At 47.4% G+C, this 11,089-nt stretch overlaps 1 protein-coding gene across 3 annotated transcripts in view; it reads left to right on the top strand.

Moving 5' to 3' along the window:
- The first annotated feature begins 4,691 nt into the window (after positions 1 to 4,691).
- tspan15 (tetraspanin 15) overlaps positions 4,692 to 11,089 on the top strand; it is an 876,670-nt gene continuing 870,272 nt past the window's right edge. For all 3 annotated transcript variants that reach the window (XM_085995040.1, XM_085995037.1, XM_085995036.1), the window contains exon 1: positions 4,692 to 4,883. In XM_085995040.1, coding sequence (XP_085851166.1) covers positions 4,788 to 4,883 — 96 coding nt within the window. In that variant the 5' untranslated portion in view covers positions 4,692 to 4,787. The remainder of the gene's footprint in view (positions 4,884 to 11,089) is intronic.

Below are 11,089 nucleotides of genomic sequence, written 5' to 3'. Positions count from 1 at the left end.
CATAGTCACCATTACTGATACTAGCTTTTTATTTCAGATTTATTTAATTAACTGATTTTAAATTCCCCAGCTACCATGGTGGGATTTGAACTCACATCTCTGAATCATTAGTCCAGGCCTCTGGATTACTAGCCCAGTAACATCATCACAATGCTACTGTAACCGTTTTTGTTTGCAGTGTTGTGATGTACTTTGGGCCTTTATGTGTTGTGTCCTACCTTTCATTCCTTGCCACCCCTTTGAGGTCATGAATTCCTATAATTCCTTGTATAGGAATGGAATTTTTAACACTTTAGTGATCTTCTAAGATCTAACGGTTGTTTTTCGGACTGGAGGAAGGTGTTCCCCAGGGGTCGGTACTAGGACCACTGCTTTTCTTGATATGTATTAATGACTTGGACTTGGGAGTACAAGGCACAATTTCAAAATTTGCAGATGACACAAAACTTGGAGGATAGTGAACAGGGAGGAGGATAGCGATAGACTTCAAGTCAGACAGGCAGGCTGGTGAAATGGGTAGACACGTAGCAGATGAAATTTAATGCAGAAAAGTGCTAAGTGATACATTTTGGTAGGAAGAATGAGGAGAGGCAATATAAACTCAAGGGTACAATCCTAAAGGGGGTGCATGAACAGAGAGACCTAGGGGTATATGTACACAAATCATTGAAGGTGGCAGGGCAGATTGAGAAAGCGGTTAAAAAAGCATACGGGATCCTGGGCTTCATAAATAGAGACATAGAGTACAAAAGCAAGTAAGTTATGATTAACCTTTATAAAACACTGGTTCAGACTCAACTGTCCAATTCTGGGCACTGCATTTTAGGATGTGTAGGCCTTAGAGAGGGTGCAGAAAAGATTTAACAAGAATAATTCCAGGGATGAGGGACTTCAGTTACGTGGATAGACCAGAGAAGGTGGGTTTGTTCTCCATGGAGCAGAGGTTGAAAGGAGATTTTATAGGTGTTCAAAATCATGAGGGGTCTGGACAGAGTAGATAGAGAAAAACTGTTCCCATTGGCAGATGGGTCGAGAAGCAGAGGACACACATTCAAGGTGATTGGCAAAAGAACCAAAAGGTGACATAAGAAAACTTTTTTACTCAGCGAGTGGTTAGGATCTAGAATGCACTGCCTGAAAGGGTGGTGGAGGCAGATTCAACTGTGGCTTTCAAAGGGAGTTGGATAAGTAGCTGAGGGGAAAAAATTTGCACCGGGGAGTGGGACTAGCCCAAGTGCTCTTGTAGAGAGCTGGCACGGGCTCCACGGGCCGAAAGGCCTCCTTCTGTGTTGTAACGCAGCGGCTTTGTCTCTCCCAAGACTGAGCGTTTTCACCCTCTTTCTGAGTCTCTTCTGGACTCTGCTGATACGGGAATTGAGGGCAGACCTACCGTACAGCCGGCAGACGCTCCTCGACATCGGGGCCGACTGCGTGCGGCTCACACTCGGCGCCGTCGATCTGCCTCCCGACATCGCCCGACCCCCGGGACCAGCATGGCGTCCTTCCCCAGCCGGAAGTCGGCGCAGACCGCGCAGAGAACGCAAGCAGAAGCGGGGTAAGAGGGCCGGAATCCAAAATAGGCTGAAGAGGGCCCCACACAAACCCTCCCTCCCAAGTATTTTCCTGGCCAACGTCAGGTCACTAGAAAATAAAATGGATGAGATCAAACTTGATCTCTCCTCACAGAAAAGGACAAAGGAATGCTGCGCCATGATCTTCACAGAGACCTGGTTGAACAACGGCATCCCTGACACCACCATCCAACTAGAAGGACGCACGGTCTTCCGCGCCGACAGAACTGCAGACTCCGGTAAGAGCAAGGGAGGCGGTTTGTGCATTTACACTAACAATGCCTGGTGCACTAACACGGACATAATCGATAGATCCTGTTCGGCTGATTTGGAATTCCTCATGGTAAGGTGCAGACCCTTCTACCTGCCTCGGGAATTCACGGCTGTTATCATCACTGCGGTCTGCATCCCACCACACGCTAATGCCAAACTAGCACTGAAGGACCTCTACAGGGCCATCAGCGAACAACAAACTGCGCACCCAGACGGAGCTTTTATCGTCGCGGGGGACTTCAATCACATAAACCTAAAATCTGTACTACCGAAATTCCACCAGAATGTTTCCTGCCCCACAAGAGGGGAGAACACACTGGATCAAGTCTACACGAGCATTGTAGATGCTTATAAGGCCATTCCCTGCCCCCACCTTGGGAAGTCTGACCACCTCTCCCAAAAGAGTGAGAACATCAGTGAGATCAGTGAAAGTATGGCCAGAGGGGGCAGTCTCGGAGCTTCAGGATTGCTTCGAACGCACTGATTGTGGCATGTTTGCCCATAATGACATCGAGGAATACGCATCCACAGTGCTATTCTACATTAACAGTTGCGTCAAGGTCGTCATGACCCATAAAAATATCAGGACATACCCCAACCAGAAACCCTGGATGAACGGAGAGGTCTGCTCGCTGTTGAAAGCACGCGACGCAGCATTTAAATCTGGCGACGCGGCAGCTTACAGTGCAGCTAGGACCAACCTAAAAAAGGGTATCAGGACTGCCAAAAGGAAACAGACACTGCGGATAGAGGATCATTTCCACAACAACTCGGACCCCCGGCGCATGTGGCAAGGCATCCAGTCCATCGCTGACTACAAGAGCAAAAACACCAGCCCCCCAGTTAGCGATGCCTCCCTTCCGGAGGAGCTTAACAACTTCTACGCTCGCTTCGACAGGGACAACAGGGAGCCGGCTACCAAAGCCTTGCCACCCCTGGAAGACCAGGTGCTCACTCTGTCGACCTCCGACGTAAGGGATGTTCTACGCGGAGTGAACACACGAAAGGCTGCTGGACTGGATAGCATCCCTGGACGGGTACTCAAGGAATGTGCTGATCAGCTGGCTGATGTCTTCACCGGCATCTTCAATCTGTCATTGGCCCAGGCAGTAGTCCCTACATGCTTCAAGACCGCTACCATTATTCCTGTGCCAAAGCAAACGGCTGTGACGTGCCTGAACGACTATTGACCTGTCGCACTCACACCCATCATAATGAAGTGTTTCGAGAGACTGGTCCTGGCTCACATCAAAGCCAGTGTTCCCGCCTCTCTTGACCAACATCAGTTTGCCTATCGTGCAAACAGATCAACGGAGGATGCAATCACAACTGCTCTACACTCTGCACTGAATCACTTAGATGGTAAAGAGACCTACATCAGAATGTTGTTCATAGACTATAGCTCAGCATTCAACACTATCGTCCCCAACAAGCTGGCCACCAAACTCCACACTCTTGGCCTGAACACTTCCCTCTGCAACTGGACCCTGGACTTCCTAACAAACAGATCCCAGTCTGTCAAATTAGGTAACCACACCTCCCCCCCCCCGACCCTGAACACGGGGGCCCCACAAGGATGTGTGCTGAGCCCCCTCCTCTACTCCCTCTTCACCCCCGACTGTGTGGCTGTTCATGGTTCCAACACCATCATCAAGTTTGCGGATGATACCACGGTAGTAGGCCAGATCACCAACAACGATGAGTCAGCCTACAGGGAGGAGGTCCAGCATCTCGTGAAGTGGTGCGCCGATAACAACCTGGCCCTTAACATCAAGAAAACCAAAGAAATCATTGTGGACTTCAGGAAGTCTAAAGGCGGAAGTCACACCCCCATCCACATCCATGGGGCTGTGGTGGAAAGGGTGGACAGCTTTAAGTTCCTCGGAGTCCACATCACGGTAGACCTCTCCTGGTCCCTCAATACCTCCTCTCTGGTGAAGAAGGCCCAGCAGCGCCTATATTTCCTAAGGAGGCTGAAGGGATGTAACCGGTCACCCCTGATCCTCTCTAACTTTTACCGCTGCACAATAGAGAGCATCCTGACGAACTGTATCACAGTATGGTATGGCAGCTGTAGCTACTATGACCGGAAAGCCCTGCAGCGGGTAGTCAAAACTGCTCAACGCACTACCGGCACCCGGCTACCGACCATAGAGCACATATACCAGAAACGCTGTTTACGGAGGTCACGGACCATCATCAAAGACCCTACCCACCCCAGCCACAGTCTGTTCGCCCTCCTGCCATCTGGGAGACGCTACAGATGCATTCGCACCCGTACGACCAGATTTAGGAACAGCTTCTGTCCCAGGGCTGTCATCCTACTGAACTCCACAAATAAACTCTAAAGCCTGCACATCTGCCAATGCACTTTATTATGGTTATGTTTATGTTAATGTAGTACAAGCCAAATGTATGTTGAATGTTTAAATGTCTTAAATCTAAATGTACACTCTCGGGAGCCGCAAGCCTACATTTCATTGTACTGCACTTGTGCACTAACAATGACAATAAAGTTGATTATGATTATGAGTTTAAAAGTTCAGCCAGGCATTTGCCTTTTTACTAATTGTTAGCGTCAAAATCACACCACATGAAAACGTCTTTGTATTTGAGGAACTGTTTGAGTAAAGAGTTCTGCTGCGGTAAATCTCACCATAGTTCAACGTTAGCATTGCACAGCCTGGCCGAGCAGTCCCACTTTGAGTGAGCGGGCAGAAGGCACTCTGCTTCGTCAGCAGGCGGTTGTTTTGGTGTTCAGCCTGCCTTTGATTGGCTGCTGCGTTGTCAGTCGCAGACACTTGGCTTGCTGATTGGTGAATGTGCACCAGAGGGCGGGATGGCGAAGTCGGGCGGTGCCACGCGCAGGTGGGCCGGAACCGGTTTTTTTTTCAAAATTCATCACTCGGTGCTCACGGCGAAAGTAAACAGCCAACCGAGGATATGGGGGAGCGCGCGCCGGGCCCGCGCAACTACTGCCAGCGCTTCAACTACATCTGCCTCAAATTCACTCTCGTCATATACGCCACCATCTTCTGGGTAAGTGTCAAGTAGCAGAGGGAGGATCGGCGGCAGCGAGATCAAAGTTTGCTGAGTGTGTGTGTGGGGCCAGAGCAACTCGTACCGAGAGCCCCGCGCCTGGCACCGACCGAGAGCACCAACGGAGAGTCCTAGACCTGGCTCTGAGCGTCCCATATACCCCAGACACAGTACTGAGAGCCCCAGACGCCACGGGCACGGTACTGAAAGCCCCTGACATGGCACTAAGAGATCTGGTACTAATAGCCCTTGATATGGCTGCAGTGCCCTGGCACTGATAGTTCTGGCATTATTAGTCCTGTACATGGCACCCAGTATCCTGGCACTAATAGTCTTGTAAATGGCACCTAGTGCCCTGACACTGATAACCCTGGCACTAATGGCCCTGAATATTGTACCAAGAGCCCTAGTGCTGTGTCACAATCCCTGGACTTGGCACTGAGAGCCTGGATCTAGCTGTGATAGCCCTGCCTTATGGCTGGACTGAAAGATTTAGGAGTTGTCACACTTTGCCAAGTTCAAAACTGGGCGGATAAGAAAGAAAGAACTTGTATTTATTTAGCACCTTTCATGACTTTAGGATGTCCCAAAGTGTTTCACAGTCAATGAAGTACTTTTGAAGTATACTCACTGATAATGTAGGAAACACGGCAACCAATTTGCACACAGCAGGGTCCCACAAACAGCAATGTGATAAGTGACCAGATAATCTATTTTTAGTAATGGCGGTTCAGGACTAAATGAACCCAAGACTTTCTGACTTGAGCAAAAGTGCTAACACTGAGACAAGCCTGATAGGTGATGCAGTGTTTGTAGGGTGAGTGTCACCAGAGAAGACAGAATAGGCATTGACTACCAGTTGATGTGACACTGGGTGACGTTTGGAACATAGGGCATGTGAGGCGATATTACCCTCCATGAACTCCTGGGCAACAATGTCTGCTTTGGGGCATAGGGACTCTTGAGTTAATATTGACCACTATGGGATATACTGACTGTTGGCAAAAGTCTCTTCTTTGGGGCGCAGGGACTCCACAGATTATAGTGTCACTGTGGTGATGGTACAGTAGAGCTGAGTTTCAGTATATCTCTCAGGATGAAAAGATACTGGGAGTGACAGTGCTCTTCCACGGAGTATAGAGACATTAAGGTGAGAGACATTCCCCCCCCCCCCCTCCCAACACACACACAACACACACACACACAGGGCTTGGATACCCTGGGGCGATGCACCCCTTTCCTTGCTACAGGCTAGGGACCTTGGGGTGATGGTGTCCTTTCCAGTGGGACATTGAGTTTCTGGTTTGATAGAGCCCCTGTGGGTGTAGAGATGCTAGGGTCATAGTATGCCCAATAATTTAAAGAAATTGAAAGAAAGAAATACTTACATTTATATATAGCGCCATTCACGACCTCAGGATGTTTCAAAGCGCTTTACAGAGAATGAAGTACTTTTTGAAGTATAGTCACTGTTGTAATGTAGGAAATGTGGCAGACAATTTGTGCATAGCAAGCTCCTACAAACAGCAATGTGATAATGACCAGATAATCTGTCTTTGTGATAACATAAGAAATAGGACCAGGAATAGGCCATTTGGCCCCTCGAGCCTTCTCCGCCATTCAATAAGATCAAGGCTGGTCTGGTCTTGGCTTCAACTCCACTTCCCTGCCCGCTCCCCATAACCTTTGATTCCCTTATCGTTCAAAAATCTGTCTATCTCCACCTTAAATATATTCAATGACTCAACCTGCACAGCTCTGAGGTAGAGAATTTCAAAGATTCACGACCCTCAGAGAAGAAATTCCTCCTCCTCTCCGTTTTAAATGGCTGACCCCTTATTCTGAAACTATGCCCCCTAGTTCTAGATTCCCCCACGAGGGGAAACATCCTCCCTGCATCTACCCGGTCAAGCCCCCTCAGAAGTTTCAAAAAGATCACCTCTCATTCTTCTAAACTCCAATGAGTATAGGCTCAACCTTTCTTCCTAAGACAACCCCTTCATCTCGGGAATTAACCTAGTGAACCGTCTCTGAACTGCCTCCAATGCAAGTATATCCCTCCTTAAATAAAGAGACCAAAACTGTACGCAGCACTCCAGGTGTGGTTTCACCAATGCCTGTACAGTTGTAGTAAGATTTCCCTACTTTTATGCTCCATCTCCCTTGCAATAAAGGCCAACATTCCATTTGCCTTCCTAATTGCTTGCTTTACCTGCATGCTAACTTCTTGTGTTTCATATACAAGGACCCCCAGATCCCTTTGTACCGCAGCATTTTGTAGTCTCCATTTAAATAATTTGATTTTTTATTTTTCCTACCAAAGTGGATAACTTCACATTTTCCCATATTATACTCCATCTGCCAAATTTTTGCCCACTCACTTAACCTATCTATTTCCCTTTGTAGATTCTTTGTGTCCTCTTCACAACTTGCTTTCCCACCTATCTTTGTATTATCAGCAAATTTGGCTACATTACACTCGGTCCCTTCATCCAAGTCCTTAATATAGATTGTAAACAGCTGAGGCCCCAGCACTGATCCCTGTGGCACCCCACTAGTTACTGTTTGCCAACCTGACCCATTTATCCCGACTCTCTCTTTCCTGTTAGTTAGCCAATCCTTTATCCATGCTAATATATTACCCCCAACCCCGTGAGCTCTTATCTTGTGCAGTAACCTTTTATGTGGTACCTTATCGAATGCCATCTGGAAATCCAAATACCCTACATCTACTGGTTCCCCTTTATCCACCCTGCTCGTTACATCCTCAAAGAACTCTAGCAAATTTGTCAAACATGATTTCCCTTTCATAAAACCATGCTGACTCTGCTTGACTTTATTGGCCCAGAAATTCGGGTCGGTGGCTTCCCGCGGGTGTAAGCCCCCGACCTGCACTTACCTACCGCGCCGGCCGTTGAGCTGTGGGCCCCCGTGGAATTGTGATCCTGGGCCTCCTCCAACTGCCGGCGTGCAGTGCTTGCATATCCCAGGGGCGCAGTTAGTTCGATGCGTCCCCTGGGATCTCGTGGGTCATGGAGAGCCAATCGGAGCAGGGAATGCTTCATTCATAAGTTTGACAGGAAGGGCTGTCAAACTTATAAATACTATAAGCCCCAAAACATCACTAAATCTTCAAATAAATTTTAAAAAATCACATTTTTTAAATAAACTATAAATTATATGAAATAACTTTTAAACAATAATTTAAATTTTGAAAAAAATAATTTTATTTTCTAACGGGGCTAAAAATAAACTTACCTTGAAATAATAAACATGTGGAAAAAATGTTTTAATTTTAATTAATTCACCACTTACCTTGTAAAAAGCAGGCCTTGCGACTGCTTTGTACATGTCTAACTTCTGGAGACTTACCCTCCCGGGAAAACCTGCAAAAAAAACGTAAGTTCGATGCGCACGCGCAGCCTCTCCTGCGCACGCGTTCGACCTCTGAACCCCTTCTTTCAGGGGAACGGAAGTGCCGGTTTCCCGCGCATGCGCAGTGCATGCAGAAAACCGGCACTTCCATTGGAGACCCGAATTTCTGGGCCAATATGATTTTCTAAATGTCCTGCTACTATTTCCTTAATAATGGACTCCAGCATTTTCCCAAAGACAGATGTTAGGCTAACTGGTCTATAGTTTCCAGCTTTCTGTCTCCCTCATTTCTTGAATAGGGGTGTTACATTTGCGGTTTTCCAATCCGCTGGGACCTTTCCAGAATCCAGGGAATTTTGGTAGATTACAACCAATGCATCCACTATCTCGGCACTTCTTTTAAGACCCTAGGATGCAGACCATCAGGCCCAGGGGACTTGTCCACCTTTAGTCCCATAAGTTTGCCAAGTACTTTTTCTCTAGTGATTTTGATTGTTTTAAGTTCCCCCCTCCCTATAGCCCTTTGATTATCTATTATTATTGGGATGCTTTTAGTGTCTTCTACCGTGAAGACGGATACTAAATATTTGTTCAAAGTCTCTGCCATTTCCCTGTTTCCCAATATTAATTCCCCAGTCTCATCCTCTAAGGGACCAATATTTACTTTAGTTACTCTCTTCCTTTTCATATACTTGTAGAAGCTTTTACTGTCTGTTTTTATATTTCTTGCTAGTTTACTCTCATAATCTATCTTTTTTTTAGTCGTCCTTTGCTGGTTTCTAAAAATTTCACAATCCTTGGCCTACCACTAATCTTCGCAACATTGTATGCCTTTGTTTTCAATTTGATACCATCCTTAACTTCCTTAGTTAGCCACAGATGGTTCATTCTTCTGTTCAAGTCTTTCTTTCTCACTGGAATATATCTTTGCTGAGAGTTATGAAATATCTCCTTAAATGTCTGCCACTGCTTATCTACCGTCTTACCCTTTAATCTATTTTCCCAATCCACTTTAGGCAACTCTGTCTTCATACCTTTGTAATTGCCTTTATTTAAGTTCAGGACACTAGTTTGAGACCCAAGTTTCTCACCCTCAAACTGAATTTGAAATTCTAACATGCTATGATCATTCTTCCCTAGAGGATACTTTACTATGAGGTCATTAATTAATCCTATCTCATTACACATTACCAGATCTAAAATAGCCTGCTCCCTGGTTGGTTGGTTCCACAATGTATTGTTCTAGGAAACCATCCCGAATACACTCTATGAACTCTTCCTCAAGGTTACCTTTGCCAATTTGATTTGTCCAATCTATATGAAGATTAAAATCGCCCATGATTATTGCAGTACCTTTCTTACATGCCTCCATTATTTCTTGATTTATACTCTGTCCTACAACTCCCTTATTATTTGTTATCTCTACCCAATCTGATTCTATATCTTGATCTTCTGAGCCAATATCATTTCTCACGACTGCACTGATCTCATCCTTTATTAACAGAGCTACCCCACCTCCTTTTCCTTTCTGCCTATCCTTCCGAAATGTCAAACCCCCCTGAATATTCAGTTCCAAGCCTTGGTCACCTTGCAACCACGTCTCTGTAATGGCTATCAGATCATACCCATTTATTTCTATTTGTGCCGTCAACTCATCTAGTTATGAATGCTGCATGCATTCAGATAAAGAGCTTTTAATTTTGTCTTTTTACCATTTTTCCCTACTCTGACTCTACTTTCTGATGCATTTTTATGTTTATATACTCTGGGGGAAAAATTCGGTTGCGTTAGCGCAAAGCAACTAACGCCCAGGCGCGGCGCTGCCAACGCCTCCCGCAAAATTCAGCGGGAGGTTAGCGGTGGCAGTAACCGTTAGCGCCCCGGTGGCGCTGTGCCGCCAGCGATGACTTCGCCGCCAGCGATGACTTCACCGCTGCGCGCTGTGCCCCGCTCGCGCCCTGGCCGCGATCTTCGGTAGCGCCCCCTGATTACTGCCGGATACTATGTCCGACGGGGTCAGAGGGGCCTACCTGCAGCCGGGGTGGCGCTAATTAAAGGGGAGGTGCCAGGCGGTCATTTTTGTTGCTGGTCGCCTGCCAGCACCTGCCCCTGTTGCTGTCCCCGGCCTCCTCTTCAGCCCCCCAGCGGAGTGCCAGCTGCGCTCCGTGAGCCCGGCACTCGAGAAGTGCCGGGCTCTTTTGCCGGAACTCTGATCCCTGGTGGCCCAGCTGAGTCCCGGGTTGCGCTGCACAAGGCCCTCCCCTTTAAGAAGGTGAGGAAGGCCTGCAGTAGCACGGCACGTAGCGCTGCGATATTCTCTCGCAACGCCCCAAGACGGAGGCGGGGCGCTTCCAGTAGCACCCCGCTACCCTCTTGGGGCACTACTGATGAATTTCAGCCGCGGGGGGCGCTAATTTTTTCGGGGCACGACTCAATTTTCCCCCTTCTGCCCCTTCCTGTCACACTCTGGTTATCATTGCCCCTATCGCTACCCTGCACTATTGCCATCTCCTTTCTCTTTGACTTTTTAAATTTTCCCTCACCTGAACCCTCCCCCCCCCCCCCCCCCCCCCCCCCCCATTATTTAGTTTAAAGCCGTATCTACAGCCCTAGTTATTCGATTCGCCAGGACACTGGTCCCAGCATGGTTCAAGTGAAGCCCATCCCAACGGAACAACTCCCTCTTTCCCCAGTACTGGTGCCAGTGCCCCATGAATCGAAACCCATTTCTCCCACACCAGTCTTTGATCCACGCATTCATCCCTCTGATCTTATTTACCCTATGCCAATTTGCTCATGGCTCAGGTAGTAATCCAGAGATATTACCATTG

This window comes from Somniosus microcephalus, chromosome 8 (assembly GCF_052327205.1).
Source record: "Somniosus microcephalus isolate GS21.2 chromosome 8, FLI_Smic_1.0, whole genome shotgun sequence".
NCBI lineage: Eukaryota > Metazoa > Chordata > Chondrichthyes > Squaliformes > Somniosidae > Somniosus > Somniosus microcephalus.
This window is presented reverse-complemented; position numbering and strand designations above follow the sequence as displayed.